This window comes from Jaculus jaculus, chromosome 6 (genome assembly GCF_020740685.1).
Source record: "Jaculus jaculus isolate mJacJac1 chromosome 6, mJacJac1.mat.Y.cur, whole genome shotgun sequence".
In the NCBI taxonomy this organism is placed as follows: Eukaryota; Metazoa; Chordata; class Mammalia; order Rodentia; family Dipodidae; genus Jaculus; species Jaculus jaculus.
The window spans coordinates 139,750,379-139,770,931 of NC_059107.1; the positions used below are offsets into that span (position 1 = coordinate 139,750,379).

The following is a 20,553-nucleotide window of genomic DNA, read 5'->3' on the forward strand; positions in this document are numbered from 1 at the left end:
CTCGGTATTATATCCCACACTGACTTTGCACCCTATTTTTAGTTCCTTATCAAATGCCCAGGTCTCGGAATGTCGTGGACCAGTGGACTTGGCTCGATAAGATCGTGCCATGGTTGGGCTTGCAGTCAATAATAATACGAGTTTTGCCCATGAGCTCTGGCATACGTCCCAAGTATTCTAATGTTGGACAAAGAATTGTTATATCCAAAAGGATTTTAGGCCAGGCATGAGCAGTATTTAGTGCTTTCTCAATTTTCAGTTTCTTGGCTTTATTTTCATTCTGCAATTCTGTTTCTTGTGCTTTATTCATTTTGTTCTGGGAGACAAGTTTGTCAAATAAAGGATAAGGTGTTGATGTGCCAAAAAACACAGTTCTCAACTCAAAGGGAATAAGAGACAGTTTATTCTGGACCCAAATATGAGTGACCATGGCCCAAGAATACAGATTTAGGTTACCCCAGTTCCATGTTGCAGCGTGGTAAGAGTTTCATGGAGTTTTTAGAGTAACAGAACAAAGTCATAATCAAAACGCGTTTTAAATACATTGATGGGGTACATCAGATAAGGCAGGTGAGTTTTCATTATAAAGAGCTAAGATCTGGATTTCTCCACCCAAACTGGAGATGATAGCTTTAGCTTCATGTAAATGGACCACATCTGTTAGAAACTCAAAAATACAGGATTTGGGAAACTAGAAAAAAGAAATAGATAGGTTCCACTTTGTAAGCTGTAATCATGTGAAGTTGATTAACTGTTTTGACAACATACTCTGTCCATCTTAATTTACAGTTGTAAGCCCGAGCGGTTGTTTGAGGAGCATCAGGTGGGTGGAAAGAACGTTGGTACAGGGAGGAGGAAAGTGTGCTAGAAGTTGATAAAGTGAGTTTCTGATGGTGGTAGTTAAGGATTCACAGTATTTCCAACAGAAAGGCCTAGACAGTGCATTTGTAAAATTAAAGGAACAAAGAAAGATTTTTACCTATATATTTTTTACTGATAGGAGAGCGTTTGCCATTGGAGAGTATTTAAAATCTTGAAAATGAACTTGAGTTGTTATTTCCATTCATTTCTAGGCTCTCTCTCTCTCTTTTTGAGGTAGGGTCTTACTGTAGTCCAGGCTGACCTGGAATTCACTATGTAGTCTCAGGCTGGCCTTGAGCTCACAGCGATCCTTGTACCTCTGCCTCCTGAGTGCTGGGATTAAAAGCATGTGCCACCACTCCCGGATCTATTTTTATTTTAGTTATATTTTCACTTAGTTATATTTAGTCAAAGTAAAGCTAATCCTGAATGCTCCTGTTTTGAAGCTATTTGAGTTTATTTTGAAATCAAGTTAGACCAGTAAAGATTCAAAATTAATTAGTGAGCAAATAACAAGCAAGTCAATGAAAATAAGAACAAAACAATGTCTGAAGGTGGGTACTTCCCAATGGGCCAGGTGGCTGGGAAGGCCTGTCAGAGCCCAGCTAGTGGTTTTGCCTGGGGACCTGGCTACAGGGAGTACTTCTCTCATTCCCTGCCTGTTGCCCCATGAGTGGCAGAAATGAGGCATCTGACTTTGTAGCAAGGCTCTAACTTCCCCTGACACCCTCTGGGTCTGTTGTGCCCCATGAGTGACAGAGATGAGGCAAGGCTCCACATCTTCCTCTCTGGGTGGGTCACCACCACCTGGTGATGATGGATTTGGGGACTTGGATTTTGAGTATGTGAGGGTTTTACCACCCACAGAACCACAGTGAATGTTTTCATCTTTTGAGCATGTTGGCTCCATGTTCCAGGAGGCTGCTTGTGAGGCGAACTCAATGGAATAGCGCACACGGATGCATGGAGGAGTATCCACCACATCCTGAGTGCTGGGAAAGTGGTGGCGGGGCCATAGTCATAGTGCTCATAACCAGTCCCGAGGCTGCTGAGACGCACACGGATGCTGCTCAATAAGAGGATATCATGACCCTTTAATGAAGTGCTCTTTTTACCTCAGGAATACAAGCTGGCCCTTTTACAGTGCTACGGAAGATATCTTCAGCAGTTCACTACTGAGTTTGATGAGAATAAAGCAGATGTGAATGAATTCAAGACTGTCTTTTTTCCAAAAGGCTTTGGAGACGAAACTGCTGGACTTACAGTAAGATGAGAGAAGCAGCTAACACAGCCCGGGTTTATGACTGGTTACACAATTTGTTCTTTAACATGCCTGCCTTTGCCTGACATAGCATCTGATCATGTGTGAGAAGCTGCCTGTTACATTCTTTCAGGCTGGATAAGAAAGCGACTGTACTAAACTGTAGCAATGCTTTGGAGAGTGTGTTGGTATAATCACTCATTCATCCAGCAGACAGTATTGTTATTGTAAACACTATGACTGGTAGCAGGCTTTCAGTTTGCAAAATGCTTAGGAACACATACTTGATCCTTACAGTAACTTTACAAGTTGGATACTATTATTATCCTATTTTAAACTTAATCGTACAGTTAGTATAAACAAGTGGTTCCTGAGTTCAAACATAGATCTTTAAAAAATGTATGTGTGTCTCTGTGTGCATTGTGTCTGCCTTTTATACATATAGGTGTGCGTATGTGTGTGTGTGTGGTTACATGTGCATGTGTGTGTCAGAGAACAATGTTATGTATCTTCCTGAATTGTTCCTTACTTTATTTATTTGAGACAGTCTCTAATTGAACTGGTTTGGCCAGACTAGCTAGCCAGTAAATCCTGGGGATTTTCTTGTCTCCACCTCCCCAGTACTGGGATTACAGGTGCACTCTACTGTGTCCGGCATTCACACGAGTGATGAGGGTCCAAACTCAGGTGGTCATGCTTGTACGTACAGCCAGCACTTCACCAACTGAGCCAACCAGCCCCATCATCCTAATCTTCAAGTCTCTCTTGTAGATAGTGGTACTCAGTCTAACATTTACTGGAGCATTATGAATATAGTGATGATCATATCTGAGTTAACAAGTATGTTAGAATGCTAGTGGGTGAGTTTATAAAAATAGTTCAAGCCTATACTTTTGGACATAGAATTTTTGTACTGTTTTTGCCTTCACATTTATTTTGACAAAGGAAAGTTAATCTTAACTAAATGGATGATTTAAAGAAATCTATTTGGCTTAATTCTTTTTGTATTTTAATTTTTTTATTATTGACAACTTCCATAATTATGAACAATAAATCATGATAATCACCACACTTTCCCCTTTGCAACTATTTTATTTCCCATCCTAACTTATTAAACTAATGAAGCATAGTTTTTTTTTCCATTTTAGTGTTTTACATTTTGAAATGTGCTTTCCTGAATCACATGAACCTTATTTATACTCTTTGCATTTCCCATGTGTTTCAGTTTCATGCTTTGAGTGGGAAAAATCTTTGCAACTACCAGCTGCTGTGTGACAGTGATGTCAACCTGCAGAATAAGGAGTCTGTGAGCCAGTGTCTGCATATCTTGTCCTCCTTAAGGCTCATCATGCAGGTGGCTCTCCCCCAGGAGCACCTTTGCTGGATTATCTTCAATGGTATGTATCAATACATTTAAGCTTCCATCACACTTGTTGAGTTACTCACATGTCAACTTTGATGGTAACTCAGTCACCTAGAGTAGTCCCACTCCCAGTACCAACTTCTTGTAGTAATTACTTTCTTGTCGCCAGGACAAAATACCTGACCAGAAGCAATTCGTGGAAGGGTTTTTTTTTTTTTTTTTTCCTTCTTTTTACAGATTTGAGGGGAAGTCTATCACGGCTGTAAAAAGGCAGCTGGTGTCATACTTTCACATCAGCAGGAAGAACTAGAGAACCGCAAAAGCACCAAGGGGGCTAGACTGTCACACCTCAAGGCCCAAGTTCACTGACCTACTTCCTGTGAGTCTCCCCCTCCTAAACGTTCTGTAGACTTTCAAAACAGCGCCATCAAGTGGGGATCAAGGGTCCACACACATGCATCTGTAGGGGATATTCCACATCCAGACCATCACACCTTACAATTTAAAACATGCATAAAATAATACAATAGTTGTTTTATTTTTGCTCCATTTTCACTATCCATTTGTGTGTGTGTGTGTGTGTGTGTGTGTGTGTGTGTGTGTGTGTGTAGGATCAGAGAAAACTGCAGGGTGCTCCTCCTCTCCTTCCACCTTCTTTTGAGATGTGGTCTCCTGTCCATGTGCAGCTGCTGCTTGGGAGACTCCAGATTCCCCTGGCTCCATTTCTCATTGCAATAGCCATCCATATTGGGACTACAGATGCATGTACCACTTTGTGTCCATCTTTATGGGAGTTCTGAGGAGGACTGAACTTTGGCAGGATTGCAATCAAGTGCCTTTAACTGTTGAGTCATCTCCCCAGCCCAAGAATAACTGTTTTAATTAAAAAAAAAATTTATATCGGGAACAAGGTGGCACATGCATTTGGAGTTCATTTGCAGTGGCTGGAAGCCCTGGTGTGCCCATTCTCTCTATCTATCTGCCTCTTTCTCTCTCTATAGCTCTCAAATAAATAAATAAAAAATAAGCAAAAGAATATTTTAAAAGATTATATCAGGGCTAGGGAGATAGATGGCTTAGTGATTGAGCATTTGCTGCTTAACATGCGGGTCTGTCAGGCTGAGACCACCAAGCTTGATTCCCCAGAGCCCACATACAAAGTTAGGTGTGGTCATACATGCCTGTGACCATAGTCCACAGTCAGAGGTTGGGGGCAGAGTCCAGCGAATCACTGGGACTTGCTGATGACCCAGGGTTTGATTCCCAGTCTCCACTTAAAAAGCCGATTCACAAAGCAGCACACATGTCTGGAGTTCATTTGTAGTGCCATGAGGCCCTGGCACACCCATTCTTTCTCCCCCCTTTTCCCTCTGTCTCTAAAAAAGGGACAGGGAGAGAGAGAGAGAGAGAGAGAGAGAGAGAGAGAGAGAGAGAGAGAGAGAGAGAGAGAGAGAGAATATAAAAGGATAGCCAATGTTTTCTTCTGGCCTCTGCAAGCACATGCACAGGCATGCACCTCCGCACATATGTGTGCATTCACAACATATCACATTCACCACACACAGTACACCATACACATATTCTACACACATGAAAATAAATCACATTACACTTAGTTTTCCTAACATTTTACAGTACAAACCTTTAGATTCCCCAGAGGGAAAGGTCAACTTTGGTGGTGATTAGGGTCTACAGTCAACAAGTGGGGGAAGGTGCAATGTAAGTGGGGATGGGTTAAGTGACAGTAGCAGTACACTGATTCTATGTGTCACTCGTTAGCTGGCCCTCTCCTCAAAGACCTTCTCCAGTAGCTTTGGCTTTCTATTGAGTCACCTCTCTCACCTCCCTCCACTCTTGTTTTTGAGGGAGGCGCACACACACACATGCACGCACACACACACACTCACACACACAAACACGTGCGTGCACACACGTTGATTATATATGTGTGTAAAGAAATGAACCCTTGATCCCACCCCCATAGACTCCTGTGCTTGATCCCTCGATCCCCCACTTGGTGGCGCTGTTTTGAACGTCTGCAGAACTTTAAGGAGGTGCAGACTTGCAGGAAGAAGTCTTCTCTAAAGTTATATTGCGTCCCTGTGTTCTCTGGAGGATATGTCTTTTCTTCTTTTCTTTCTTTGGTGGTGCCGAGGATGGATAATATATTCTAAAAAAACAACAACAACAAAAATAAAGTGACAATGTGTTTGATGTGCCTCAGCCTAGGAAAAAAAAATAACTCCCAAAGAAAAATACATGGACTTTTTCCCCCCTCTCATCCCATGACAACTGAAAGTTCATTTCCGTCATTTTTTCTTTATTTCCCACCCCAAATCGTGTTCTCACATTTGCTGCCAGAAATGAGGAAGCCTTTGATGAGATGATTCGGACCAGTGACTGGTAAGCGTTTGTGGCTGGTCATTAAAAGCATGCTTGATTCCCTCACCACCTCCGCTGTCTCCCCACCTTGGCAGAGCCGGACAGAGCAGGAGCAGTGGATGTGTACTTGGGAGGCAGTGAAAGGCACACGGGGGGCTAAGCTGCTCAGCAGCAAACAACCTGACGTGCTGCTGGTGTATGAGAAGTGCAAGTCATGTGGCATGATTCCCTGCCTTAAGTCCTTTTCACATGTATGGGTTGTGTGTGTGTGTGTGTGTGTGTGTGTGTGTGTGTGTGTGCAGGCGCGTGCGCATGTGCAGTTACCTTTCTATATGTGTGTGGTGGGTATGCATGTCCAGTGCATGTGAAGGCCAGAGGCAAGGGGTGTTTTTCTCAGCCACTTTTCACCTTATTGTTATTTTTATTAGTTATGGGCATACTGAGTATGTAAAAAAGCACATGTTAGTACCATCCTTACCCTCATCCCTGCACCCCCCTACTCTGAAGGGTTTCTCCTCATTGGGGATGCCAGTTATCCCCATGGGGATTGTGGGTCATGCATTGTGGGAGTACCCATCAGGTACAGGGAAGAGGCAATGTCTCTGTGCATGATGTCCCAACTTGTGGCTCTAACCATCTTTCTGACCCTTCTTCCATGAATTTCCCCAAGCCATGTTGGGTTCGTTTTAGAACTACTTTAGTGATGGCCTCTTGAGAGCCTCTGTGTTTCTAGATATCTGGTTTGGTAGGAGTTGAGTTCTCTTTGTCTATCTTCTTTACCCTTGTGTTGATATCAGGTTCACCAAGAAAGCAGCACTCTTGTTCATTTCTCCAATTCCTCTGGGCCCTGGTGAAGTGTGATGAGCTGATTCTCACTTCAGGTTCTGTATCCATCCGACAAAGAGAAGCAGATTTTCCAATGGAAAGTGAAGTCAGCACAGGTTAAATGGGGTAACCTTGGTTAGTTTAGAGAGAATTTAATAGGTGTCAGCCCTTTTGTAGCCCAAGATTGGCGGGAGCTTGATATTGGAGACCGAACTCTATCTGGATATGATTCTGACTTGTTTCCCATTTCCAGATACGGGTTCCTTTCCACTGAGCAGATCTGTTAGCCGTTCCAAGAGCAGCTGGTTACCGCCATGCACTTGTGTGAACAGCACGTCAGGTTGTTTGCTGCTGAGGAGCTTAGACCTCAAGTTGCTGGGACAGATGTTGGCCATTTCCCCCCAGTAGCTCATGTAGCACCTTCTGGCACTAAACGGGCTGTCTGGAGACTGGCTTTCTTCCAGATTCCAGCCAGATGTCTCCATGTTCCATACCTATCTTCACCTTATTTTTGAAAAAATTATTTACTTATTTACTTGCAAGCAGATAGAAAGAGAGAGAGAAAGAGAGAGGCAGAGGAGAGAGAAAGAGAGTGGTGTTTAGCCACTGCAAACAAACTTCACATGCATGTGTATCTATCTTTATGTGGGCACTGGGGAACTGATCCTGGATCTTTAGGTTTTGTAAGTAAGTACCTTAACTGCTGAGGCACTGCTTCAGCTCTCCACCTTATTTTCTGAGACAAGGAAACAAGGTCTCTCACTGAATCTGGATCTTACCTCCAGTTTAGCTAGACTGGCTAGCCAGCTAAGCCCCAGGAATTCCTCTGCTTCTGCATTTTCAGCACTGAGCTTATAGGGGCGTTCCACTATGCCTGATATTTTTACGTGGGCACTGAGGATACGAACCCATGCTTGAGTAGCAACCACTTTGCCTACTGAGCCATCTCCCAGCTCCTTTAATCTCTTTAATATCAGCTCTAGCCAGCGTGTGGTGTAATTCAAGCACTTGGAGGCTATGGCTGGAGGATGGAGACCAGCTTGGGCTACATAGAAAGACCCTGTCTTACACACAAAACGAGAGCTGGGCCTGGTGGCACACACCATTAATCCCAGTACCCAGGAGGCTGAGGTCAGAGGATCGCTGTGAGTTCCAGGTCAATCTGGGCTACAGTGAGACCCTACCTTGAGAAACAAAACAAGCAAGCAAGCAACAAAAACTGAACAACAACAAAAAAATCACAAACCCCTCCATATTCTTAAAAAAAGGGGGGGGGGGCTAGAGTTCTGTATCTTATGTCTTTGCCCTGCTGTGTCCTTTCCATTTATGCACGTGGTATTGAGCTCTAGAATATTCTCTTTGCTAAATGTTTCCCAGACAATGCTGTGGTTATAGAATACACTCCGGGTCTAATTTGTTAACTATGGTTCTGTTGCAGCCACCACACACCCTTGAGGAGGGACACCTGTGTGTCCTCCCTCTCTCTAGATGCATAAATAATTCTGCAGAGAGTATCTGTGCACATGTCCTTTTATAGACCAGAGTGAGAGTTTTCTGGGATCTATGCCCGAGAGTAGGCTTGCAGGCTTGTGGGAGATACACGCACTGTACTTTGTTTCACTAATTAGTGCCTCTACTTTAAAACATTCCTCTTTAAAACTTACTAATGCCTCCCTCCCCTGAGCCAGGCATTGTCCTAGGTGCCTGGGAGGCAGGAGAGAATGACAGAATTCTCTGTTCTCACACTTGCTTCCACTGCAGAGGGTGCTATAGATATGAAATCTAAGCAGCAGTCAGGCAGTGCTGAGTATTGAGAAAAGTAAAACGAGAGATGGGGGGGGGGTTAGGGGGGAGGGAGAGAGAGGGAGAGAGACAGCAAGAGCGAGTAAGCGCAAACAGGGACTGGGCCAGAGGAGGGCTGGAATTTGACAGAAAATGGCCAGGTATGGCCTCACTGAGATGACAGATAAGTTAAGACTTGAGGTAATATCGGGCGTGAGCCACCAGAACTCTGTGGGGAAAGGCTGCTCTAACTAGGGGATGAATGCATGCATGCACAGGCCCTGAAGCTTTGATAATTTGTAATTTCAATAGCATATGCTTATATAGACTTTTGTATATATAATATACAAACTGTATTTGCTCACTCCTCTCTCTTTCTCTGCCTCTCTATGTCCAAATAAATATTTTAAAAACGATGAGAAAAAAGGGTGTAGAGATGCCTGAGAAGTTTAAGGTACTTGTTTGCAAATCCTGACAACCCAGGTTCAATTCCCCAGTACCCACATAAAGTCAGTGCATATGGAGTTTGCTTCCAGTGGCAGGAGGTCCTGGCACATCTATGCTCACTTTCTGTCTACCTCTTTGTTTTTTCTCTCTCTCAAATATATTTATATGTTTGATAACTTCCAAAATCCTTTTCATGTGGACAACTTATTGTTTACTATTAATTGACTATCATGCCATTGGTTAGTTATGATATTTACCTAGTCTTGCTTTTTTTCCCTGAAGTCTGAGTACTTGTATGGTTATTAGCTCACTTCTCAACTAACTTGAACCTCAGACTCTCCCATTATTTTGACACTGGCTGTGTTTGAAAAGAAAAAAAGGAGTCACAGGACCGGAGTGTTGGCTTGGTGGTTAAGGCACTTGCTTGCAAAACCTAAGGACCCAGGCTTGATTCTCCAGTACCTACATAAGCCAGATGCACAAGGTGGTGCATGTGTCTGGAGTTCATTTGCAGTGGCCCTGGTGTACCCATTGTCTCTCATTCTATCTGCATCTTTCTTTCTCTGTGTCTGTCTCTAAAAGAAATAAATAAAATACATTTTTTTAAAAAAGGAATCACATGCTTAGGCAATAAGCTCCTATCAAAGCAAAATGTAATTGACATTTAGTGATTTCTTGAGTTGGTATTGGTTCAGTTTGCATATCATCCCACATTGTCTACTTTTGCCTGTGGCTTCTGCAGAGAGAATTTATGTGCTGGACCAAGAGCCTGAGCTATCAAAGCAGGCTTCTGATGCAGTCAGGATGCCTTAGGGCTGATGTGTTATTTAATACAGAGGCCCTTTGTTGTTCTTGACGACACTCTCCTGATGCCTTAAGTTCCAGGCTCCCCATTACTGACATATTTATTCAAGCTCCTTGCCTGTACCCCAAATCACATGTTCTGTGGAGGGGGACCATGTGTTTCCTGTGCATAGCCCTATTTGGTGACTTTTTTTCTTTCCTGTGAAGAAACACAGTAATACAGTTGTATTTTAAAAGACTAAACAAAACCAACAAAACCAAGCTCAGATGCCTATGCTGGGCTTGAGCTGTACCCTGCTGGGTGGCTTCCACCCCAGTGGACCTCGGAGAAGCAAATAACCACATCTCATGGGCTCAGTAACACTCAGGATGCCACAGAGAGACATAAAGAGGTGGGGGGGGGGGAGAAGGAGGGAGAGGAAAAGAGAGAGAGAATGTTTTTTATATATTATATATAATCATATAGATAAGTATATGCTATTGAAATTATCAAAACTTCAGGGCTTGTGCATGCATTCATCCCCTAGTTGGAATGGCCTTCCCCCTAAGGAGTCTTGGTTCTTGCCCAGGATTACTTTAGCATTCTGGAATTTTAAGGACCAGTTGGATTCTCTATCCAATTTAAGGTGTTACATGTATTTCAGATATTATTCAGTGTTTTTGTTACTGACTTATATAATTGGTGTTCATTATGTTTAAGGGTGTTTCTTAATCCAGGGATGTGTTTTGGAGCAGATGTTGTTTTCTGACGCTCTTAGAGTTTAAACATGAGCATCATGAATGTTGGATTTTGATGGTCATGAATTTTAGATCAGCTACTTTGTCAAAAATATTTAGACTACTTGTCATTATAATTTATGCCTTTTAAAATCATGTTTGTGTCTTTTAGACATGTTTACAGGATGGTAACACCCTTTATGTACCCACAGAGGTCTGGGATGTTCATTCCCTACAACCCAGCTATTCCTCTTCTTCCCTTCCCTCCTCCCCTCCTAATTAATTGCCAGATACACATAGTCATCCTTTAATGAAATGTTGTTTTTCATTAGAGTGCTTATAGGACGTGTCTCAATGGGATAAATATAAGATTGCAAAGAAATACACTGTAGCTTGTTACATGTTCTGATTTTTTAAATTATGCTGAGTTTCCTTGTTGAATATTGTGCCATGCTGATTAAATATGCATTCTAATCTTATTTGGAGATAAATCTTTACTCTTTCAATCATAAAAATGCCATAGGAAATAATGACATTTTATATGAGTTAATAGATCCAAAAGGTATATAAATTTTCTGCTAAAACATTGTTCTCTTCACTATATTTCAAAGCTTAAACTGCCATTAAAGCAAGACTAAAATATTCTTGTGTCAACATATATGAAGTATGACCATATTAGTTACTTTAATGGTTTTGTGTACAAGTAGCTAGAAAAATGATAATGATTGTAACTTTCTGCCATTATTAGGTTTTCTCATGAGAACACTTGTATTGGGCCTTGCAGACTTCAGCCACAAACACTGGAGCAGAACGTTTCCATCTTTTGACTCTGGAGCATCCTGTTTTTGTCTCTTGACACTCTTTCTCTTCACTTAGGTACCATTTACATTTACACCATTTGCCGTAAGCTGATGATCATGGGGCTGGCTTCCAAGGTATGAAATGTGATAACAAAATGCTTCCCCTTAAATTTCCTGTGTTTTTCCACTTACAGCTCTTATTACACAATACATTGAATGTTAAACAAGGGGTATCTAGTGAATTATTTAATAAATTTAATGAATATGTAATATGTAGTCTTATTGGTCCAAGTTCTGCTTTAATAGTAATCATGTGCTGGGCGTGGTGGCACACACCTTTAATCCCAGCACTTGGGAGGTACAGGTAGGAGGATCACCATGAGTTCAAGGCCACCCTGAGACTACATAGTGAATTCCAGGTCAGCCTGGGCTAGAGTGAGACCCTACCTCGAAAATACTGAAAGAAAAAATTAATCATGTGTAACAGTATAGACATATACTTTACAATTCCCAAGAAATTCCCAACATTGGAAGGTGTTCTTCAGTGTTCCTGTGTGTGCCCCATAGTCACATTTGTCACACTCGATACTGAAAACCCATCTGGTTACTAGGTAAGGGTCCCAGTGTCTCTTCTATTGAATATTCTGTGATGTCAGTTTTTCCTCTTATTATGCACATCTTTTGTAGGTAGTGTCAGCCATTGTGAGGTCATGAATATCAAGGCCACCTTGTTCTGGGAGATAGTATGAAGCAGTCCTTCCATTTTTTTGGCCCTTATTCTTCTGTCACTTCTTCCTCAATGGTCCCCAAGCCTTAGAGGATATGATAGAGATGTCTCATTTAATGCTAAACACCCCACTGTCACTTTTTCTCAGCACTTTGGTGAGTTTTGAGTCACCTCAGTGGCCACCACCATCTGAAACAGAAGCTTCTCTGACCCAAAGTGAGAGCATTAATAAATGGACATAAACATAAGTATGTAAAGGGCAGTTTGGTGGGTATAATATCTCAATTTAGCCAGAACACAGTAGTAGTTTCCCTCCTAGGACTTTCCCTTCCATGTTATTTGAATGAACAAACACCAAACACTAACTCACCTGGAAGCCAAGGGCAAGGAGACCTTTATCTTATAACATGGTTTGCATTCACTGGGGCTCCACGCTCAGTTCTTGTGTGAGGGAGCTGCTGATGTGCCCATTGTCTTTCCACATTTACCTTCTGTATACGCTTTCCAGTCACCACAACGTAGGCCAAACAGGGCGAACTGAAGCGTTATTACCGTATTTTTCTTTATTGTACATAAACGCATACTCTGAATATTTAAACACTCAGGATACATACTTTGTTCTTTCCTCAAAGCATAGACAGGTGTTTTCAGGCTAGCAATGCTTAAAAAGAAAAAAGTGGGGGCTGGAGAGAAGGCTCAGTGGTTACAGGTGCTTGTCTGCAAAGCCTGATGAGCTGGGGTTTGATTCCCACGCACCCACAAAAAGCCAGGTGCTCAGAACGGCGCATGCACCTGGAGTTCACGTGCAGGGGCAGGAGGCCCTGGCACAGTCATGTTCTCGCTCCCTCTCTCTGTGTACTTCTTTCAGTCTCTCTCTCAAGTCACTAAATAAAAATGTTAAAAAAATAAAAATGTAAGCGAGGGTATTTGAAACATCAATGGCTAACATGCATTGTGTGCTCACTTTCTGTTTTGTTTGCAATATTTATAAAAGGGGGCTGGAGAGATGGCTTAGTGGTTAAGGCGCTTGCCTGTGAAGCCTAAGAATCCATGTTTGATTCCCCACAGCCTATGTAAGCCCAATGCACAAGGTGGCACATGCATCTGGAGTTCATTTACAGTGGCTAGAGGCCCTGATGTGCCCATCCTCTCTCTCTCCCCCCTCTCTCTGATAAATAAGTTAAAAAAATGATTTGAACAAACTCTGGGCCAGCATTTTGAGTGTGGATTAAATCAAAGGAAGACTATCCCATCCATATTAGAAAATCTGTCCTACAAATTCTCCCAGTGATGCTACATTTGGTTCCAGTTGGTTTCCTAAAAAGAATTTGCATTTCTCAGTGCACTTGCTATGTCAACAAACGCTGCTTCCCAAGCCCATCATAGTTTGGTCTGTTAGAGTGTTTGCTTGCCAAAGCTTTGAAGGGCAGGGATGTCTGTGCCAACATTTTGCTCTTAGTGTCTGTACTTGTTAACGTTGAGAGAATTTTAATTTAATGCGGTAGTCATCTTAAAATAATTTCTTATTTATAATCCATGTAAGACATCTCTCCTCCTTCTCATGTAACTTGAGTCTGTTGCTGAAAAAAATGTGTGGTGAGGGAAAATAGAAGTGTGGAAGGGTGTTCGGGGAGTGAAATAAGAATTCTGGGGTGCTGAGTTGTTGGAAGTTGGCAGTTAAGATTCAGAATGAGGGCTGGAGAGATGGCTTAGTGATTAAGGTGCTTGCCAGCAAAGCCAAAGGACCCAGGTTCGATTCTCTAGTACTCATGTAAGCCAGACGCATAAGGTGGCGTATGCGTCTGTAGTTTGTCTGCAGTGGCTAGAGGTCCTGGTGCACCCATTCTCTCCCTCTCCTTCTCCCTCTCTCTCTTTCTCTTTGCCTATCTTTTTTTCTCTCTCAAATAAATAAAATATTTTTTAAAAAAGAATCAGGATGATTTTTTTTTCAGTTTGTTTATTATGGTGAACTTGAAGAGAATTATCAATTTCACCCAGAAACTCCCTAACAACCAGATGCTATATGCATGAGCTGGGGCTATAGATGTGGAGACAAGTCTTGACCCACCATGTGTGAGTCCTGCTGGGTCTTAGAGGACTTGATGTGGTAGTGACTTTGGACTTCAGTCACTGGAGATTAAGACAGAAAAGTAGGTCTAGGCTCCCTAGGCTGCTGTTAGTGTCATTGTGAAGCGACGGAGGACCCCATGTTTACAGGACGTAGGCATGACAGCTCCACTGTCACTATTGCTGACTTCCTGCTACATGCTAGGTGCCATGAGAAGGGCTTTGCATTTGTAGCACAGTCACCATAGACTTATGAAGTGGGCATGTCATCCTCTCCACCATTATCACTGTCTGCTGAGCGAGTGGCCACCATCTACCGACTATGCTGCTAGGCGCTTTCATGAATTCTCTCGTTTGATTCTCATAGCAACACTCCGAGCAAAGCTCTGCCATCACTTCCACCTCACAGACAGGGATGCTGGGAACACTTCCTATGCTCCTGGCCTCAGATTAGTTCTAGACACACTGAGGTTACTGTTACAACATACCACTCCCTCAGCACCATAACAATGATAACCTCTCTCTGTTTACCAAATTGAATCCTGTCATGATCTATTTTGGTTTACCTTTTGAGATGGAAGAGCTGTGTGAGAGATGTGGGTCTTTAAAAAAAAGAAAAAAAAAATATATATATAGAGAGAGAGAGAGAAAGAGAGAGAGAGAATATGTGCACACCAGGGCCTCTTGCCCTTGCAAATGAACTCCAGATGCATGTGCCATTTTGTGCATTTGGCTTTACATGGGTACTGGGGAATCGAACCTGGGGTGTTAGGCTTTGCAGGCAAGTGCCTTAGCCACACAGACATCTCTCAAGCACGGGTATGAATTATGATATATGGTCCTTAAGACAACTTGAGGACCTTGACTGATCAGGGTTGTTTCCCCAAGGGGACTTATTTCACTTAGTGCACAGTGGTTCACCAGTATAAGCTGGAAGAATACAGGGAGGTCTTCTGAAGCCTCTATCCTTAAATATGTGCAACAAATTTGCTTTGGGTTAGAGGATAATCTCATTTCTGCTGAGGCATTTCAAACTAGTACTCAACAAACATTAAAGAATACCATAGACAATGTTCATTCCAAAAACCCTCATGATTTATGGCTCATCTTATGAAGATTAAAAAATATTTGGTTTGAACAATTATTATTGAATCATGCAGTTATTACATAAATTCATGTGAATTTTGAAATGGCTTTGGTGTCATTTTCATGACGACCCAAGCTGATAGATGAACCTGCAGCGCCATCGGGTGGTTGAGCATATGTATTGCATGTTGGGGTCCACAGGAATATTTCATTTTTTTTTTCTGTGAAGAGGCTTGTCCTGCTGTATCGCCTCAATTTTTTTTTTTGTTAATATAAGCAGTTATTTCTATCTTTTAGGGATAATAAAAATTCTACAAATTGAGTCATTTTGGAAATGACTTTTTGTCTTTAAACTGAAAAGGGAGTTTTTCAGGCCTCTCCGAGGATTTTGGCGTGTCTCTCCCCTTTGTCAAGGCTACCCTGTGAAGTGGAAAGAATGTGGCTCTTAAAAGTTCAAAGACTTAAATAATTCTAGTTCTAGCTCCGTTACTCAAAAGAAATTTAGAGTCTTGGCATCAGATTAGGTTAAACTTAAGATCCCTTCTGGCATGAAAATCCTTGATTTTCAATTCTAACTCTTCAAGCCGACGTCAAGTATAATGCGAGTAACTGTTAACTGAAGTTATTTTTATGCTGAGACGTGAAATTTCTTGTGCCAAGAGTCCCGAGGGATTCTTGAAGGACACGTCACGTGCATTGGAAAGCGTGTTTACATCTCACCTCACGCTCCTCACACCACAGTGGTCAAATGCAAAAGTCCGAAATAGGAGTTGATGCGGAAGAGCGGTGGCCAGGAGAAAAGCCCTGCGGTTCTGATGACTGTGGTGAGCAGCTGCGAACAAGCAGGGACCGTAGCAGTGACACTCAGCAGTGGCTCAGCCTCAAGAACTTTGGTCATGGGTGGACTGTTTTCATTGTGACACCACCCACTGGAAAGGGACACTGACGCCAGGTGTGGTGGCTCATGCCTTCAATCCCAGCACTTGAGAGACAGAGAGAGGGAGGAGGATTGCCGTGAGTTTGAGGCCACCTTGAGACTACATAGTGAATTCCAGGTCAGCCTGAGCTAGAGTGAGACTCTACCTTGAAAAACCAAAAAAAAAAGAAAGGGACATTGACAACCTGGTCCCAGAGCAAAGCAATGGGAGACCTCCCATGCTGGAGAGGGCAACGGCGTTGCATGAGGTCTGCAGAGACTTGGGAAGTTTACCCAGGAGAGGGAGGGCTGACGGCAGCGGCTGCCTGAGTATTTCCAGCTTCTTGGACTGCTGTTGGTTGGAAGTGAATTCTGGATTGGTTTTGGTCTTGTTCCAGAAGGCAAAGCTAGGACAGTGCTGGGAGCATATAGTGTTGTTTGTTTTAGATTTTGGAGGCATTTTTCATGGTTGAAAGTGTCTTCCTCTCCTTGCTGTGCTCTTGTTAGGTGGGAACTCTTGTGGCTGAAAGCTGCAGGGCTTCCAGGGTGTTGGTGAGGGAGGGATTTATGGGGCTGGGGAGCTGGCTCAGTGGATAACAGCCCCTGTTGCCCAAGCAGAAGGACCTGAGTTCTATCCCCAGCACCTACATCCAAAGCTAAGCATGGCCATGCATGCTTGTAACCTCTACTGCTGATGGGGGTAGAGACAGGAAGGTCTCTGTGGTCCATTGATCAGCCAGTCTAACTGAAAACCAGCGAGGTTCACTGAGAGACTCTGCAATGAAGAAAGGTGGTGATGGAAGGACTGGAAGTTAATGCAAAGCACATAGGACCAAACAGTGTTTCAGGTCCAGGGTTTGAAGGAAAAATATATGGGAAAAAAAGAATTACAGGCGTCTTGAGAGATAGCCCAGTGGTTAAGGCACTTGCCTCCAAAGCCTGATGACCTGGTTTCAATCCCCTGGTACCCATGTAAAGCCAGATATACAAAGTGGTGCATGCATTTGGAGTTTGTTTGTAGCGGGTAGAATTCCTGGCATGCTATTATCTCTCTTGGTCTCTCTTTCTCTGTGTCTGTGTCTCTCTGCTTGCAAATAAATAAAAAAATATTTTTAAAATTACAAGTGGGTGGGGCTGGAGAGATGGCTTAGTGGTTAAGCGCTTGCCTGTGAAGCCTAAGGATCCTCATTTGAGACTATTCCCCAGGACTCACGTTAGCCAGATGCACGAGGGGGCGCACACGTCTGGAGTTCGTTTGCAGTGGCTAGAGGCCCTGGCGTGCCCATTCTCTCTCTCTCTATCTGCCTCTTTCTCTCTATGTCTGTGCTCTCAAATAAATAAATGAAAATAAACAAAAAAATAAAAAAAACAAAAAGATTTTAAAAAACAAATGGGTGTATGGAGAAAGGGTGTTAGCTAGAAAAGCACAAGAGGCTATTACATCTGGCCCTACAAACAGAACAATGAAAGTGTGCACCTCCTCCAGTATCTTGTCTCAGATTGCCCCAGACTGATAATACGCACCACTTCTCGGGTACCTACAACAGGCCAAACACTGCATCAGCACACCATGCACACTGGCCCTTTCTCTATGGCAGCATGGCTGAGATGTGGTGAAGTACTCACTAGACAGATGAAAAGCTGCGGTCTAGAGGACTGAATGGGCCTGAGACGTAGGGTTATTTGATTTCAGTCTGTTTCTGTTGAGCACTGGAAGTCCCCTGGTTTACCAGTTCTCTCTACCCTCCCACACCAGAAGAACACACTGGTTCTGCAGGCCCTCCTGGAGCCGTGTTACTGTTGGAGTTCAGCTCCTGGGCTGCTGTGGACACTTGGTAAATGTTACTAAAGATGAGCTGAGCTCACAGGGCGACTTCAGGAGCTGAGAAGAAAGAGCCTCTGAAACGTGTACATCGAGGTTTTGAGTCCTTTCCATTATTTCTTACTTTTTAAAGAAGCCATTTTTATTTGCAAGACGAGAGAGAGAGAGAGAGAGAGAGAGAGAGAGAGAGAGAACGAATATGGATGTGCGAGGGTCTCTAGCCACTGCAAATGAACTCCAGATACATGCACCACTTTGTGCATGCAGCTTTATGTGGATACTGGGGAGTCAAACCCGGTTCATGAGGCTTTGCAGGCAAGCTCCTTAACCACTAAGCAATCTCTCCAACTCAGTATTCCTTCACTTTTTAAAAAGCTTATTTTGAGGGAGAGAGAGAGAGGAAGAGAGATGGGGAGAGAATGGGTGCACCAGAGCCTTCAGCTGCTGTGAGCAAACTCCAGACACATGTGGGACCCCCCCCCCCCGTGTGCATGTGCAACACTGCTTACTTGCATCATCATGCATCTGGCTTACATGGGACATGGAGATTTGAACAAGAGTTCTTAGGCTTCCCAGGCAAGTACCTTGACCGCTAAGCCATCTCTCTAGGCCTATTCCTTTACTTTTAACCATGCTAGTTTTCTCTTGATTGCTTATGACAGTTTTGACTGGTGTCAACAGCAACTTGTGCTCATGATTTAAACTTCACTGATTTGAAACAGAATCATGACTGTACTATTAGCTTAAGCAATGAGAACCAATCAGTTGTTCCTGTCTGTCCAGGCCTTAGAGTACCTGCTGTGGGCCAGTATGTGCATGGAATCCTCTGTCCCGCTCCTGTCTGTCCGGTACCTGACCTGGAGGACAACTCTCTACTCAGCTGTTTGCCAGTGTCACTATGACTGTCAGGCCAGCATTCATGGAGAGGTATGCGGGGTTCTTACTCAGACGGCTCCAGCACTGGCCTCTTTGCATGTCCCAGGGGAATAAAAATAACTACAGAACTGAATGGAAGCAAAGGCAGAAGTCCCAGGCTTTGTCTGGTGATAGGGGCTGTGCTCTTCTGTTTTGTGTGTCTCTTGCTCTCTCTCTAGTCTCTTCTTCATCCTCCCTTAATGGGCCCTGTTGCAGTTACCTTCTTGGTGCTGGCACAAAACCCTTGACCAGGAGGAAGGGTACATGTCAAGCTCTGCTCTGTAAGTGGAGTGCGGGATGGGTTTCAGCTCTCATCCAGGCCCTTGGCTGAGAGCCTTGTGCAGGACTCAGCCTTCATAGCTGAAGACGATCTGCTCCTGCCCTGTTCACAACTGGCAAAAACAAAAATCATTTGGCCTCTGCATGGTTTTCTACATCTAATTTTTCCTCTGTGGACTCCTTTGGAAGGGTTTCAGGGTAGTGATCAAAAGACAGAGGAACAGCTGAATTCAAGCCTTGTGTGGATGCTTCCACAGCCCAGTTTAAGTCTAGAAACCGCTCTCCATTGGTGTATAGTGAACCTTAGTATCCGAAGAGAGCACGTTTTGAAATATAGTTATTGAAGTGATCAAGGAATGGAATATAGGTTGTTTTGACTGTTTGATTCCTATTGGGATTCTTGCTTATTGGAAGATGTATGCATTCATACATTTTAACATTGGGGTTGGCACAATAATATATCTTTACTAAAACTTATAAATCACTAGTAAAGTATTTCAAAGACATAGTAAAATAAGTGACCAAACTCTCAGTAGCTCTTTACAAGTCTTGTTATTTATTATCTTTGAAAATTATAACAATGGTGAAAGATTAATAAGCAAGCTTGACTTCCCTTCCTCAGATAGTCACTAAATGCTTCATGTATGGTGGGTGGTGAGGACTAAAAAATGAATAGGGCCTTTAAAGGACCTCTCAATGTAGGGGTCATCTGTGAATAATTGCATATATTATATAGCATGTTGGTTGGGCTGGGAGAAAACCACCTCAGGACGATGTGTATGTGTGCATGTACACACATGTATTTCAAGTATAAGAATATATCTAATGCCAAGGAAGTGATAATCTGTATGAAGTTTCACAATTCATGGTGTTTAAGAGTTTATTTATTTTAGAACTTGGTGGTACTTGTATGCATTGATAGACTGGATAAAATAAATTTATACAAAGCCCAAAGCAACTGACAGTTTGATTCACAGGTTAAATCAAGTGTCTAGGGTATCAAAACATATTATTTTATACATTTTTAATCACTACACTCCAACTTATTATGAATCAAATTTATTTTGATCACCCAGGCATTTGCCCGACGCGCCTTAGCTAAAATTGATGAGTTGAGGCAACTGGAGTTAATGAGCTCCTCACAGTCACAGGAAGAATCCCGAGTATGTTACAGAGAGGCCACAATAAAGGTATGAAAATTTCATGAAGTGAGAGAAATTTGCTACCTGCCACAGTTGATTAAGTAGTTCGAATCAGTAGTTGAGGCGTGCACACCACTGATGCTTCCTGTGCGATTCTTCTCTTGGAGGCAGATGGCTGTGATGATCTTCAAAAGAGGAGTGTATGAGTCTAGAAGAAGAAGCAAAGTTGTCTTCAGACCCAAGATAGGACTTAATGTGAAAGAAGTTCAAAGTGTAAGTCTTTCATGGAAAGTCGTCTCTATTTAAGACCGTTCTCACAGTACATTTGAACGACTTCTCTGTATCTTTTAAGCCTGG

General features: G+C 42.9%; 1 protein-coding gene across 1 annotated transcript in view; it reads left to right on the forward strand.

Moving 5' to 3' along the window:
* Nucleotides 1-20,553, forward strand: part of Cfap54 (cilia and flagella associated protein 54) — a 290,039-nt gene that overhangs the window by 13,164 nt on the left and 256,322 nt on the right. The window contains exons 3-8 of the mRNA XM_045152254.1: nucleotides 1,982-2,125; nucleotides 3,348-3,519; nucleotides 11,319-11,377; nucleotides 18,644-18,787; nucleotides 20,131-20,244; nucleotides 20,368-20,469. Coding sequence (XP_045008189.1) covers nucleotides 1,982-2,125; nucleotides 3,348-3,519; nucleotides 11,319-11,377; nucleotides 18,644-18,787; nucleotides 20,131-20,244; nucleotides 20,368-20,469 — 735 coding nt within the window. The remainder of the gene's footprint in view (nucleotides 1-1,981; nucleotides 2,126-3,347; nucleotides 3,520-11,318; nucleotides 11,378-18,643; nucleotides 18,788-20,130; nucleotides 20,245-20,367; nucleotides 20,470-20,553) is intronic.